Source organism: Penicillium pulvis, assembly GCF_028828015.1.
Source record: "Penicillium pulvis strain IBT 33274 chromosome Unknown contig_7_segment1_segment0, whole genome shotgun sequence".
Lineage (NCBI taxonomy): Eukaryota > Fungi > Ascomycota > Eurotiomycetes > Eurotiales > Aspergillaceae > Penicillium > Penicillium pulvis.
Genome location: NW_026643079.1, coordinates 2,122,917 through 2,138,172, shown reverse-complemented (window position 1 = coordinate 2,138,172; position 15,256 = coordinate 2,122,917). Strand labels below are relative to the sequence as shown.

The 15,256-nt window shown below is 49.6% G+C and overlaps 5 protein-coding genes across 5 annotated transcripts; 3 read left to right on the top strand and 2 right to left on the bottom strand.

Moving 5' to 3' along the window:
- Positions 1 to 362: 362 nt before the first annotated feature.
- N7503_008764 (SDR family oxidoreductase) lies at positions 363 to 1,307 on the bottom strand (the record flags this gene model as incomplete). The annotated part of the gene is made up of 1 exon (XM_057068311.1): positions 363 to 1,307. The coding sequence occupies one exon, from the start codon at positions 1,305 to 1,307 to the stop codon at positions 363 to 365; it is 945 nt and encodes a 314-aa protein (XP_056919166.1).
- A 566-nt stretch (positions 1,308 to 1,873) lies between these two features.
- Positions 1,874 to 4,016, top strand: N7503_008763 (putative C6 transcription factor; the record flags this gene model as incomplete). Its single annotated transcript, XM_057068310.1, has 4 exons — positions 1,874 to 1,994; positions 2,046 to 2,178; positions 2,246 to 3,324; positions 3,379 to 4,016. The coding sequence occupies 4 exons, from the start codon at positions 1,874 to 1,876 to the stop codon at positions 4,014 to 4,016; spliced, it is 1,971 nt and encodes a 656-aa protein (XP_056919165.1).
- Positions 4,017 to 4,285: 269 nt separating this feature from the next.
- N7503_008762 (uncharacterized protein) lies at positions 4,286 to 5,165 on the top strand (the record flags this gene model as incomplete). Its single annotated transcript, XM_057068309.1, has 3 exons — positions 4,286 to 4,560; positions 4,735 to 4,850; positions 4,921 to 5,165. Exons 1-3 carry the CDS (start codon positions 4,481 to 4,483, stop codon positions 5,163 to 5,165), a joined length of 441 nt encoding a protein of 146 aa, XP_056919164.1. The 5' UTR covers positions 4,286 to 4,480.
- Positions 5,166 to 5,853: 688 nt separating this feature from the next.
- On the bottom strand, positions 5,854 to 8,313 carry N7503_008761 (ChAPs family protein; the record flags this gene model as incomplete). The annotated part of the gene is made up of 7 exons (XM_057068308.1): positions 5,854 to 6,021; positions 6,073 to 6,447; positions 6,504 to 7,450; positions 7,501 to 7,781; positions 7,836 to 7,960; positions 8,032 to 8,161; positions 8,291 to 8,313. The coding sequence occupies 7 exons, from the start codon at positions 8,311 to 8,313 to the stop codon at positions 5,854 to 5,856; spliced, it is 2,049 nt and encodes a 682-aa protein (XP_056919163.1).
- A 377-nt stretch (positions 8,314 to 8,690) lies between these two features.
- Positions 8,691 to 14,891, top strand: hir3 (putative transcriptional corepressor of histone genes (Hir3); the record flags this gene model as incomplete). Its single annotated transcript, XM_057068307.1, has 4 exons — positions 8,691 to 12,949; positions 13,009 to 13,231; positions 13,286 to 13,441; positions 13,497 to 14,891. The coding sequence occupies 4 exons, from the start codon at positions 8,691 to 8,693 to the stop codon at positions 14,889 to 14,891; spliced, it is 6,033 nt and encodes a 2,010-aa protein (XP_056919162.1).
- Between the last annotated feature and the right edge of the window lie 365 nt (positions 14,892 to 15,256).

Genomic DNA, 15,256 nt, shown 5'->3' with positions numbered 1-15,256 from the left:
GTGAAGCGATCACCAATTTTCCGTTTTCAGTGTCCCTGATACTGAGCAATGTCATAGGCTGAACAAGAAAACTGATAAAGAAGTTTGGGCAGAAAATATAACATAACCCTGGTGTGATCGAAAGGCCAGAGTTCCACCGGAACAAGCGTAGAGATCGAAGCGAGGCGGGGTAGATCCACCCAGAATAAAGCAGGGAGCGCTGGTATACCGTAACTCGGAAAACCAATTCCTGGGCAGGTAAGAAGCCTGGGTGCCAATCAACTGCATACCCAGGTGTTTAGACTAATTACTAATTGGGCATACTACATCCTTTCGATGGTGACTTGCGATATGCATTTTATCCATGGGCGTTATTATAATATTTACAATGCCTCCTTGTATTCTCTCACAGCCTGTTCAAATGACACATCCCGCTTGAAGCCCAAAGAAATGGCCTGAGAATTGTCAAATTGTGTGGGCCAAGACTTCAAAATTGGAATCAGAGCAGGGTCTGCCTTCTCTGTGAGCAGAGCCAGTTTATCCTTGCCACCAACAGCTTCCAACGCATCCATCATACCTTGGACAGTCACACAGATACCAGGAACATTGATCTGGCGGATATGCGGGGGCACAGAGTCTGCGGGTAGACGGAGTGTGAGAAGAAGGTTGTGCACGAGTGTCTTAGGCGAGCAAAGCCATGACTTGAACGATCGATCCTCAATAGGAATGACACACTCCTTTCCATCCAAAGGCTCACGAATCATACCAGAGAGGAAAGACGAAGCGGCTGCCGTCGGCGCACCAGGGCGAACGGAGATAGTGGGGAAGCGCAAAGTGAAGCCTGTGATGAACTTGCGACGAGTATACTCGTTCACCAGTGTTTCGCAGACAACTTTTTCCGCGCCATATGAGGATTCTGGTGTTGGAATGACATTATCGGTCACCACTTCTGGCAACGGCTGACCATAGACAGCTTGGCTGGAGGAGTAGATGACTCTGACACCAGGACAAGCATGTCGCAATGCCTCCAGTAGATTGCGGGTGGCATCGACGTTGACGCTCATGCCCAAATCGAAATTAGCCTCGGAACCCGAGGACATAATTCCGTGGAAAGCGTAGACTGCATCAATCGAAGAGTCCACCACATCCTTTGCTGCTGTGAGGAGGTCTGCCTTCACTGCAGTCGCGTTTTGTGGGTACTTGACGCCGTTGGGGATCGGAGGTTGGTGGATATCGGTCAATGTGACGCGGTATGTGGGGTCGTTAAGGAGCTCTTTGGCGAGTAATTGACCGATGAAACCGGCACCACCGGTGATGAGTATATGCATGATGGTAGGAATGAAATGACAGTAGATAACGATTGGAACTTTGAAAATGTTTTCACTAGCAGAGTTTATGAACAATGTCCTGCACTCCGCATTCGCATCAAGTCCGAGAGCGATCCACTGGTGGTCCTCCGCACCGGACTTTGGCCGGGTGGGCTTGATTGGGGGTGGATCTGCGGGGCGAATGGGCTTCACCCGCCTAAAGGTTCTCACAAGCTTGGATCTCGTCATCTTTCTGGTTCAGGCACTTTCTGCTGGTTTCGGAGCAGAGGCCGATGAGTTGGGCGAATTGCATAACGTCATATTTGGTTACTGTGTCTGGATTGAAGTTAGTCCTAGTCGGTCAATCATACTAGAATTTTGGATAGACAATTTAGGCCAATTGTTGATGTGAAATTGAGACAATGCAAGCACGGCTACGCCAATGTAATGGTGGATGGAGGAAATGAAGAAGTTGGTCGAAAACCCACCTCGGTCAGGGGAATCCACTTCGTCCTCCGCTTCCCCGCCAAACTTTTTGCCCCTAAACCCCGGAGCATCACCGACTGCATCACTGTTGGCATTCCAACATGGATGCGTCTACTCCACTCAAGCGGTCGTCAACGGAAGCTGGTCTGGATTCTCCAAAGGAATCTGTTCGATCTGTAGACTCAAAAAAGCAGGCACCAAAGATTTCCAAAGCTCGCGCATGTGAGTTTGGCGTTACCCCACACCCATGTTCACATCGCTAATCCACCCCAGGCGCGGAGTGCAAACGACACAAGATTCGCTGCGAATTTCGCTCGGGCGAAACAAACTGTACAAAATGTATCCGCAGTGGAATTAAATGTGTGGTGAACGACTTTTCGCAAAAGTTCGTTGACGACGACGGGATGTGCGTACACCGAAACACTCCATGACACCCGCAGGCACGGGGCACTAATCTGGAATTTTCTCTTTAGATGGAAACTGCAAGCATCTTCAACTATGCATCAGCTACAGGCAGCTGTGTCGCAACTATTGCGACAAGCAGGCTTACCTGATCTTTCATCTTATGCAGCCGGGGATGCTCAAAATGATCCCAGTCCCGCTGCCTCGAACCATACACACCGACCATCCATTGACGCAATGCAATCGCATCCTACTCATCATGATGGCCCAGGAGTGGTGATGGATGTCACTCGAGAAACCTCTCCAGAACAAGACCTGCAAGATCCAGAATTGGTCCCAGCGCCCATGCGCAGTCTATACGAAGTCACGAAGCTGCGCAACCTGCGCAATGTTCACATTGAGGCACCCAAGAAGACATTACTGGAGGAAGACTTTATCACACGGGGCCTGATATCTATTCATGAGGCTGAGGAACTCTTCGCATACTTCAGTCGCACCATGAACCAGTTACTTTGGGGTGGTATCATTCTAGTGCATCGCGATCTGACATCCGTCCGTCGCGCATCAACTCTTCTTTCCGTTGCGGTTCTAACCGTCGCGGCGCTTCACATTCCTAACCGTACTGCCACTTTGAATCGATGTTACAATGAATATGTCTCTTTGGTGTCAAACATGGCTCTCACTAGAGCACATACTCTAGACGATATTCGAGGTCTCTGTGTTGGTGCGTTTTGGTTGTCCGAGCTGAGCTGGAAACTCTCCGGGCATGCGGTGCGGATTGCAACAGAAATGGGTCTACACCAAAGTTACCAGCGACTGACCCGTGGGAATGCTGATCAGTACGAGCGTGCGCAGCTGTGGTATCTGCTTTATGTATGCGATCATCACTTCAGTATCGCTTACGGGCGGCCGCCTGTAATTCACGAGGATATTGCGATCAGGAACTACGAAGCCTTTCTTGAAACGCCAATGGTAGTTCCGGGGGACATTCGACTGTTGGCGCAAGTTGCTTTGTTCTCGATCTTGACCGAAGCTTATCGGACATTTGGCAGCGACACGGAGCAAGCGCTTACCGAGGAGGACTTTGGTCAGCTGCGAGTATTCAATGTGGCAGTAGGTCAATGGCGATTGCTGTGGCAGCCTCGGTCTGGTAAGTCCTACTTTACTCAAGTTACTACAGGGACCTTGACTAACCTCATAACAGCTGACAGCTCATACGTACGCACATACCCTTCTAAGGGTGTGGTCCTACACTACCATTTCGCGAAGTTCCAACTTAACTCGCTATCCCTTCGCGCACTATCACCGACCAATACCCCCGTGTTTTCTATGGATCGTAAAGAATCAGCTAACATCGCTATTTCCTCGGCTATGGCCTGTCTAAATATGGTCCTTGAAGAACCAGATATCCGAGACGCTATTGTCGGCGTTCCTATTTTCACGCATACGATGGTCACCTTCTCGGCGGTTTTCCTGCTCAAGGTTGCCATTAATTGGAACTCGGCCTACCTCAGCATCGACGCTCGCCAGGTGCGTCAAGTGGTTGAGCGGGTGATTGAACTGATGAATTGTGTCTCCGCTGGCGAGCGACACTTGACGCGACACATTGCACGTGGGTTGGGTAAGATGCTCGAGCGATTCGACACCTGGGAGGCTGGATGGCAAGATGGCGCTAACAATGGCGGTCTGGTGGGACGCGACGTGCCTGGGGGCGCGAACGCTATGGCACAGGGATTCCCGCCGCCAGATCTGATCTACGACATGGTCGGAACGTATGGGTTTGGGCTCGACGAAAACTTGCTAGATCCGAGCATGGCGAACTTTGACTTCTTGGCACTGTAGGTTGGGGTAAATTCTACGCATCTACTCATGTGTGTGACAGGTTATTTTTGGGGAGAAAACAAGGACAAAGAGAACCTCTCACAATTTACAACCCCTAGGGGGGTCTGAGCAACTTGGGGGAAAGCGGAATGTAAATAGAACAAGAAAAGAGGAGTCCAGCCTCCATTACCCACACGCACTAATCACCACATCACCACGCACTCGTCTCCACAAAATCGTAGTGTAAGCTATCCCATGTCGTCACCTCAGCTTATGCACCCCCTCTCCCTTGGTTCCTCCCTTCCCAAGCTCCGGTAACTGCCACTCTCTTCCCATACTTTTATAAAGTCCCCCCGTAGCAAGGCTGAAACTCCCTCCTCCTGCCTACCTCCCTTTTTCTCCCACCTTCTCCCACCCCAAACTATATACTTCCCACTCGGCCCCAATTTTGAAGCCGAATCTTCCATACTTCTTATAATACCACCATGTCTACTCGCAAGAGAAAGAATGACCCCGAGGAGGAGCTCCAGGCTCTTCCTAGCGACGACAGTGAAGAGGAAGAGGAGTAAGTATCTCGTTTTCCCCATCTTTCCAATCCAATCACTTTGCGCCAACTCTCATACAAAACCCAAATCTCCCGCGATTGATCGCGCATTGATCGCAATGGCCCCCAAGCATTACTATGATCTCAAATAAGCCCCCTATCCTGTGAATTATCGCTAATCCATGCGCGCATTAGGTACGAAGACTCCGAGGTAGGAAGCGACGTCGGCGAAGAAGAAGGCGGAGAAGTGGAAGAAGACTCTGAAGATTACTCTGATGAAGATGAAGAAGAGGAAGAAGGCAAAGCCGAAGGTATGTCGTAAGAACCTTGATCGACGTTGTCGTTGACGCTCAATTGTTAATTATTCACTTTGCGCCTCAGGTCCTCCAGCCGCCAAGAAGCAAAAGACTAAGCCTGCGGCCGATGAGAAAGCCGATGAGAAAGCCGCCAATGGTGATAAGGAAGATGAGGAGGAAGAGGAGGAGGACGAGGAAGAAGTGGAAGAAGAGGCGGATGATACGGCGAAGACTAGTGGTCCTGCTGCGGCTGCGGCTAAGGCCAAGGGTGACGTTGTCCCTAAAGAAGCGGATTTGGCTGAAGTTGATGATGTTGAAGACGAGGAATAAACTATCAGGGATCACGGCTTGTTGTCTCCCGGTTTCTTATAAAATGGCTGTTAGCTGGACTGCTCGCTGTATCTCTAGGCTTGATTTTGATTTCTAGTCCGGATCATAGTATAGTCTTGACTTTATGCTGGTTTTCTTAATGTAGCAGTAGGTGGCTAATGTCTTCCGCATTGGATAGAGATTTAGTAGAAGGATTTACGTTGGTGGAGACTCAATAATGGGCTAGAAGATCTCTTTTTTCTAAAGAATATTTCTGCGCTTCCTCCTTTACCAGGTGATGCGAGAATCTCCATCGTTTGCCCTAGTTAAATGAAAGAAGCATAATTTAGGTTGCGGGCCACTATATTTCTCTGATCTAATCCGATCGATCGTATTTTGAATATTGAACATCTAGATCTTCGAAACTATATTCAGTAGATTGAGGTCTAAGCCCCAGTGTACTTCATTGGAAATGCTTGAAATATTCAAAGAATAATACTGATATCTTCCAAGGTTATATACCACGATCTAAGCTACATTGAGATGACTTCATTGACAGAAGGAAAAACAGGGAGAAATAAGAAAATAACAGGTCTCATGAATGATCATCATTCTCCTCCAGGCGCTCTTTTATCTTAACACAAGGCAGATATGGCTGCAGAAAGGCCTCGATTCCGCTCATCAAACACAGTTAATATCAGCATTCACTTCAGGTGTCACTGCCACTGCTGCGGAATGTAGCACACAGTTGGCAATACTGATGTGTGAGGTCTAGGACCGGCTGGGGAAGATTGGTGGCCTGGACGATACTGCGAACCTTGACAGCACCCTCATCCTCAATCAGCTTGCGCATTAAGAATAAGAGTTCCGGAGAGAACTAGTAAAGTTAGTATTTCGAACCATCTTCCTGGAGGGGCAGGGTTCATACCTCAGAGTACCAGCGGTATTGCCATGCGATCAGACGAATGAGTGCGCCCAGAATTCCGCGAGTGTCATTTCTCTTCTCGTATAGTTTCAAAACACCACGCATAGCCTTAGGCGAGAAGCGAGTTGCCAGACAGCTCTGGTACGCCTCAATGCCCTCATCAAAATGATGAAGTCGCTCGGCTAGTTCGCCCAGAATTTCCCACTCTGCAGCAGATTTTTTGTATTCTATCGCCTGCTGACGGAACTGAGCCATCTCTGTTCGCCAGATGGTGTAAATGCGAAGGTCCTCATACAGGACCATGAAAAGGTTGTCCAGCCATCGCTCACACAGACGCTTGTTGCGGAATTGTGTGTATGCGCTGTGCGATGGGTCGGGCTGCACAAAAGATAATTAGCACCCAGACGAAGATTATTATATGCGCCGTAACTTACATCATCATTTCCAGACTTGACCACCTCCGAAGCGACCGTCTGCTCAGGCCGCTCGATAGTCTCCTCGGCCTGGATGTCATCGGCATTGCCGTTCGTGGTGGTCTCGGTGGAAGACTCTGTCGGGCCGGGGCCCGAGACAGATGCTGAATCTTCTTCATCGTCCTCCACAGCTGCACCATTAGTCTCCGCTTCAAGCGAATGCGCGGGTTTAGGCACATGCTGTCGCTCGACGCGGTACTCCTCTTCCATAACAAACACCTCGCTCCGGGCTCTCAATAGCTGATCCCATCCAATCGCCGCAGCGATTTTGGTCAAAATGTTGTAAGCCTTCAGGAATGTTCCTTGGTAACCAGCGGCGTGCAATTTCCGGAGAGATGGGTGGACGTAGTCGTGAGGATCTCCTTGCTTAGGCTGACCTTCATCAATTTCATCAAGAATGCTCTCCGAAAGGATCGGGAGCATGATACGAGATGGCTGTGGCATGCGCGGAGTATCCTTATCCTGGTAGGTGAACATGGGACAGGAATTCAGGGTTAGCAGTGCCAAATCCCATTGTTCCAGTCCAACATAGACCTCCGCCAGTCGAGCCCAAGTGCTGAACTCGCTAGGGGCAGCAGTCACTGCCCGTTTGGCACACTCCAGAGCCATTTCCCCCTCACCCTTAGTCTGACAGAATGATGCCTGGCAGTCAAGCAAGGCATAGTCCATCGGGACATCTTGCAAGGCATCGTACATAAGACGGACTGCTTGGACTTCCTCGTCGGCCATCAACTGTACACGGGCCAAGAGGGATGAGACCTCTACGTCCCTTGTGCGCAGCTTCTCAAACAAATTGATACCAGATGTATAACGGCCGGTCGTGTGGATGTATTTGAGAATGCCCGAAGTGAGGTGGTTGCTCACGGTGTTTGGAACTTGGGTTTCGGGATCGGAACTGAGTTGGCGTCCTATAACATGGTGAGCAAACGAAACGTTTAGTGTTTAGCATGATACATACCAAGGAAGAACAGCTTCTCAGCAGCATCGAGGAACTTGTGTTCCATCTCTGTATTGGTGATCGGATTGAAGCGACGGACTCCGACAATCTTCTTGATTTGATCTCCGCATCCATCATCGGCGTACAGATAAGCTCTCAGCACAGCGCAGAGAAAAGTCTCTAGCCAGAGAGCCTCCGTAGCCACACGCTTATCCCCACGTTCATCGATGCAGTAGGCCTCCAAGCTTCCAGGAATCTTGACTTCAACTCGCATGTCCAGGTGGGAAAATGCATTGTAGCAGCTGTAGGCATGTCAGCGATAGGATTCGCAAGTTGCGCAAATCACCGATCCTCACCAGTAGATTCCTGATACCACTTTGTGTGTCTTATCGAGCGGGGAGAATGTGAGGGTGTTGACATAGGCCGCTAGGCTAGCGGACGAAGATGCATCGATTCCGGTTACATGGTGGTACACGCCGGTCTTTATGGGGTCAGAACAATCAATTGTTAGTAAATTTGAGCCATGATTGACAGAAGTATATTTGAACCCACCTGGCGGGTTGAATTGGCCTTGGGCTGCTTCACTAGGTATACCAGGTCCGGGGGACCCAATTCCCGCAAGCTCTGCAAAGACTCGGAGCGCGCATCAACAGCAACGTAGATTTCCTCCTCCTCGTGAATCCTACAGTAATTTGATAGCGTCAGTCACATATTCAGCCACTTGCGCAGTGTTCACCCCCTGCCGATCGGGAACAATGGCCATGCGCATGCAATGCCGGGGAACACGTAAACCGGGGGATCAGGAACATACTCAGGGACAGCGGGCGCAACCATGGCGCCTGCACTGAATGCGCAGCAGAATCAGGGAATGATGTATGGGGTAATTAACTCAAGAAAACTCAAGAAAATGGTGTTATCCGTAAAAAAAACAAATCAATAGTCACAAAGGAGGAGTGAGGGGATGATCATTCAGCTAAACAGTCCGGAAGAGCTTCAGGCCATCAGGCAACAAAGGCGGAGAGCACCCTTGCCTGATATGGCAGCCACGCGCGGAACCCGTGTTTGGCGTCGTGGTTTCCCTTGGAGCAAGTCTAATCTCTTCTACCTTTTTTGACCTTTTAAAGGGTTGAGAGCGAAGCTCGGCGATGCTTCCCCAGCTATTGAATCTCTCCCTTTTTCGTCCTCAATAGCCCTGCGTGGGAGCTCTAATTATGGCGAGCTGGGTCGCATTGAACGTGGAGCCGGACGATGGCGTTGAAGATGAGGTTGATGATACTAAGGAGCTTCAAATCGAAGAGGCCCTGAAGCTATACCAAAATGCCCTCAAACTCCATTCACAAGGGCCAGAGTTCTACGCCCAAGCCGCGGAAGCCTACGAATCCTTGCTTAAATCGGAGATCTTTAAATACCCCGAATCGATTTCGGATTTCAAGAGAGCAGCGGATTTGGATACGCAAGCAGCAGCAGCCATTGACGAAGGCCCTGATACGATCGCAGAGTTCAATGTCAATGATTCCACTTCGAGTCTCTTTCAGACCCTCTACCTGTCCTACAAGAACTACGGGAAATACGTACTCGACTCGCTACATGACACCCTTCGAACCGCCCCACAAGACTCCGAAGCGGCGGGAAATACGGCAATTAAGACAACGAAGGCATCCAGGGAAGCTTTGGGGTCCTTTGCAGATGCCCTAGAGCGAGACGACACGGATCTCAATCTGTGGAGACAAAGCGCTAGGCTCAGCAGTGCCCTGGAGAGCTATCGCTTGAATCGGTTTTGCTTGGAGAGTGTACTTGCAGACGATGATAACCGCCTCGAGATACGGTCGGAGCAGCTTGGATTAGAGGAAATATTCTCGGAGGAACGCCTGCGTGCCACTCTGACATCCCTCTTTGATGGCTTGTCGGCCTCCCAAGTTCCCATAAAGAAGCCGAAGAAAGCTCTCATCAAGTACCTCAAACAGCATGAAGATCCCTATCCCTATCTGCCAAACCTTCCGGTTGATCTGGACAAACTGAGTTCATCCAAGGGTCCTCTCGCCCTGTACACCTCTCGACGAGAGCTCAAACCATCTAATGCAACTTGGGAATCAGTAGGTAAAGCTATCCTCCAGGCTTTGGAGGATGAAGAGGAAGCCCCGGCAGGTGCTGCTCCTAGTTGGTCCCTTCAGGTCACTCTGCCGCCCAGGGAAACTGGGGTGGCCGACTCTGCATCCGTGAAAATGGAGGACCCCGAAAACCAGGCTGAGGATCAGAACGAGCAGACTACGGCAGCCAACGAAGATATCGATATGCTTGAAGGGAATGAACACACTGCCGAACCTGACCAACCCACGGAGGACACTCAAGAGCAGCCAGAGCTCCCGGATGAACAGTGTTCAATTGACCAAAGTGCAGAAAAACAGCTTATGGAGTCTCTGGAAGGTCAATCCACTCACCAGACTGAGCATCAGGGCGAAGGCGATATGAACACAGAGGACGCAGAACCCAAATCACCAACCGGTGCACGAAAAAGATCATCAGCATCGGCAGCAAACGAAGAACCATCGGAAGGGGGAAGAATGAAGAGCCGACGCACGAGGGCTCGTGAATCGAATGCAGATGGTTTAGTACAATTAGACGAGGTTCCATTTGACCAAGACAAATTCTATGCAGACCGCCTTGAAGTCTTCGTCAATGCTGATGAGTGGATGTTCAATACTGTTGGATCTCTGTTCTCTAAAGCAGGCATTACGGCTCTTGGCACGATTGAAGACCTGAAGGAAAAGCTAGTCAGTATCAATGAGACTGACGACGCACCGGAAGACCCTGAGACCAGGCTATTCCAAGATTTGCGTGGCATAGTCAAGCAGTGGAATGACGAGAAGTCCCGTTTGATGCAGCAGAAAGACGACTCTTCGTCATTGAAGAACATTTCTGGCTCTAGCAAGTCTGGACTGGCTGTTTTTCTCGAGCATTCCAGAAAATCATCTCGAAAGTCACTAGTCCAAGAAGAGCTGCCCTCCGGAGAGGAGCTATATAACTTTTCGAACACCATCAATAGTCGTTGTCTGCATCCACATGACACCTCGTTTGAATGGCTGAAGTGCCTACTCATGCCACACTTCGGTGTTGTTAACTCAGATTTTGCACCTATGAAGTCTGCATACACTTCGTTCTTGTGGCCAGAGGAGCTGAAAGCCACAGTTGTGGACATCTTGCTCCGTGAAGACGAATATATCTTCACCAGGCTCTCTGAAGCTGTCGCCAATACCGAAAAACGCATCCTTGAATCTCATACTGAATCCCCATTCGACTATGAGCCCAAGCACTTTTCTGAACTGGAGATGATCCAGTCTATCTATGAGCTTCATTTGGACATATTTGCCTCTATTGAAAGTCTCAGCACGAAGCCTAGCCAACAACAGAAGTTGTCACAGCGTGATCGATTAGCTAGGTGGGCCATGCTAGCCCGAACATCCTTAGAGTACTCTGTTGACTACTGCCCATCGGAAGAGTGTCGCCAGAATATTGCATTTCGTCACCTGTGGACGTCGACTTTCCACCTTAACCTCGCAGGCGAGGCCGATCGCGAGCATGTCTTGTTATGTCTACAAGATCTCAAGCAGATTCTCCACTCAATGGGTGACCCTATTGTCAGTCTTGTGAACAATTCGATCATGGTGGAACTCTCGATTGCCACCATAGATCAGGAAACTCTCAAACTCAAGTGCATGGATTTCTTCGCCAAGGTATTTAATGCAGAGGGTGAGGATCCCGTGTCCCTTATCGAGGCCATCGAACCAATCCTTGAGCCCTCATCAGTCGAGTACTTGGAAGATTCTGGAAATGAAGTGGCCAAGGCTCCATCACATTTGAGTGAAATGGCATCTTTCCTTGACCGAGGAGATGCTACATTACGACTTTTCCTCTGGCGGAGACTTCAGGAGACATACCAGGCTATTGACTACCCCCCAAAGGTAATCTCGTGCTATCTGCGTAGTATTGAAACTGTCATGGCCGAGATTGAGGATGTCAAGCACTTGCAGGAATCAAGCGGACACCGCCAAGCGACTTTGCTGCGCTGGCTCAAATCACTCGACGGAATTATGAGCAAGGCCACCCCGCTGATATTGCAGCAGTCTGACAAGGCTTTTGAATGTATAGATATGGACCACTTGCAATCTTCTATGTCCGCCGTGGCTCGATTGGCTCGACTTCTTCACAGCTTCGTTCTGTACGAAGACTCGGTTCGCGTGGGTCAAATTTCCGGGCGTGATCTTCGCGGAGGTCTGGCAAAAACCCTAGAGAGCTTCAAGGAAAGGATGAGGGAGACTTACGTGCGCTGCTGGATATTGCAGTACACTCTTTTCTTGGAAGCAATTTCCCAGAATAGAGATGCTTTCACCGAACCTTTGGAAGATCGCATCCATATCCTCCGCTCTGTGCATAATGCCCTAGGAGTTCGGTCGATGTGTAGATACTCGCAGAAACGATTTCTAAAGCTGATCAAGTCTGAGTTGTTTGATCTTGAAACTAAGGGCGATTACGAATTCGACATCTGCCAGGTGCTTTATGATCTCCACGGCATCAAGTTCTCGCCTTTTGACGGGACTGCTGATCATGGGTGCTCTCCTGAGAAATTAGATCGTCATACTGCAACCATGATGATTGACTTCGTGATGAGACAAGCACAGAAAATGAATATGAAGGACCTGTCAAAGTCTGAACTTAAGACTACGATTGAAAAGATGCAGCAGGCAATTGGTCCTGCAAGACTCCCCGCGCAGTCACCGCAAATGACATTCAACAGACGTCTCTTCAGCATATACATTAAAGCTCCACTCAACCCGTCGCATCTTCGTCGGGCGGTTCAGGGTGTGACGGAGCTTTCCATGCTTCCGGTGCCTGGCGAAAATGCTAAAATCGCCGCCAAAGGCTGGTACTTCCTCCTCGGCCATGCCACCCTCACAAAATTCCGCGCCCATAAACGTTTGAGTCCTGGGTCTACGTCAGAGCTGGACGATGCCATTAACTTTTTCCGGCAAGATCTAGATCATGGAACAGGTAGATGGGAGACCTGGTACCGACTGGCACAAGCATATGATGCGAAATTGGAAGAGGATATTACTTGGGCCGCGGATAAGATCAACAACAATCGCAGTGAACTGGCGGCGACACAAAGATATGCAATTCATTGCTACGCCATGGCCGTGTCGACGGCGATTCAAAACGCCGAGCCCACAAACGATACTCGAGCCTTACTGTCGGACCTATACACCGACTTTGGAATACGTCTCTATTCATCTTCTCGCGAACCTCTTTCCATGGGTGCTTTCAGCCTAGCGGACTTTTCTCGGCATTTCAGTAGTGAAGAAAGCCAGAAAATGTACAAGGCAAAGCCTTTCAAGGAGATGTCCCGGTATTCAGTGTGGAACTTTGCCAGTAATCTCCTCAGAAGAGCAACTATTGACAAACCGAAACGTTGGATGTTAGTGATGCTGATGATCACTTGATATGCTGTACATGGCAATACTAACTATCGACTAGGACTCATTACTTTCTTGGGAAGTGTCTCTGGAAGATGTACAACTGTGACGATTCACTGCGGACAACTTCAAGACGCGTTGAAGTGGACGATGTGCTGGACGCTTTCCGTGATGCCATTGCTGCTCTTCCGCAGCGTAGGGATTCACGAGCTGATCCCATATTCGAACCCCACTTCAAGCTTTTGTCGGTCGTTCACAGACTTGTTCTTCAAGAAAAATTAACCGTGAGCGAAATAGCCCGTCTTTATCATTCGCAACCTGAGCTCACATGTTTCTAGCTTGCCGAGGGGATTAAAGCCCTTAGTGCAACTCCTTGGGCCCGCAAGGTCGACTCGCCCGAGAATATGGAAGGATGGAAGACATACATCCTTGAGGTTATCAAGAAGTTCAAGAGCGCCGACAAATCCAACTGGCATCATCGAATGAGCAGCAAGGTACAGATTTCCGTGGAATGCCCAACTCCTTACGAATTATCGCTAACTCTAAAAGGCTGCACACGTCATCTACGATGATGACAAGAACACGACAACTGCCGCTGCCGCCAAGCATGAGATGTCGCAGATCTTCACAAAAACATTGACCATTCAAGTATGGCGGCCTGAATTTGAACGGCCTGGTAGACACTTTGTCTACACCACGCGCTACGTTTATTTCTTTGCCAGCTTGCTCGATCAATTAGATGACCGTGCCAGCTTGGATCAATTGCTACGTCGAGTGAGAAAGAAACAGGGTGATTTCATAAACCACACAAAGTTGTGGGAAGATATCTGTCTCACCTATGCAAAGATGATTCGGAGGGCTGCTCAAATTAACGAGGGGCACGAAGAGAGCATTTTCAAGCCCATCGGATGGGAGGAATTCTCTACGAAGACGGCCCGCCTAGAGAGCTTAGCCGAACTTGCACCAGAAAGCCAGCCGCTTCTGGAGCTTATTCGAGACGCCTTGGAGTTGAAGAAGCTCAACAACAACTTTATGAAGGTGACCATGTTTGAGGATCTCATTGCGGATTTATACTCCCGCGTGTATGAGCTTAACACCCCCCTGCTCGTTGAGCAGGCCACTGAGGAAAACAAAGGAAAAATGAAGGTCGATCATCTCCTTATGGCGGGCGAGACCGCTGCCGATGGAAGCATCCCCGCAGCCCCCCTCCCAGCTTCGGACACTCCAGCTCCTCGTGGTCGTACTAAGGGTATTGCCCGCCGAGACATTCAAAAGCGGGCGGATACAATTGTGACATTGAAGCTGGCTCCTCGTACGGCAGCCAGCAAGGCCGTTACAGCGGACAATGAACAATCAACTCCGGCCCGACGTGGCTCTAATTCGGCAGCAACGTCCGGCCCAGCCGCTACACCACAGGGAGCAGGCAAGCACGCGTCTATGGCAGGAGAGGGCAGGAACGAACAGCCTGGCGATGAGACCGAAGTGAGCGATATGGACGAATCAAAACTCGAAAGTACATCTTCATTGCGGAAGTCTATATTTTTCCCTAATCTACAAAAAGGCGAACCAGGTGATGCTGAGACTGAAGACGACGCTGGCAGTGGTGAAGAAGGTGCGGAAGAAGGGGATGACGAAGAAGATGATGGTGCCAATGAAAATGACGGTGAAGGTGATGCCGGAGCGACTGAAACTGGCGGGGAGGAAAATCAAGATATCGACGATGATGGCGATGATGGCGATGATGGCGATGACGAGATCCAGGAGGGGGACGGCGAGGATACCATGATTGAAGAGAGCAAACTCTACGATGAAGAAGATCAGAACGATGAAGGAGACAATGGTGATGACGAGACTATCAATGCCACTGATGGCAAAGAGTCTATTGTTCCTACTCCCAGTGAGGATACCGAACAGCCTGAAGCCATGGATACCACACCCGCTTAAAGCGGTGCCCTTGCATAACGTGGGCTTTTCGGACACGGCGTTGATTTATTTTCTTCTCTTCAAGCACGGGCTGGCGTCGAGGAAGCCCAAGGGCTGGGTTATGAATTGATACCAAGCAGGTGGTGCTTTTACGTGTGTATAATATCTCGAATGCAAAAACACAGTGCAATCACAAACCACTATACATCGTAGGCGCTTCGAAGACTCCAATGCAGTACGGCTATCATCCGAGCTGGAGACTTTCATACGGTTTAATGTTGAGAGTTCGGGGTAAATTTCATGAAGACTGGATTCCAGCAGTCGAAAGGTAAAACAATTGATAGATAGTATAAATCAAAATCAACAAGGAAATTAGTATCAAGTCT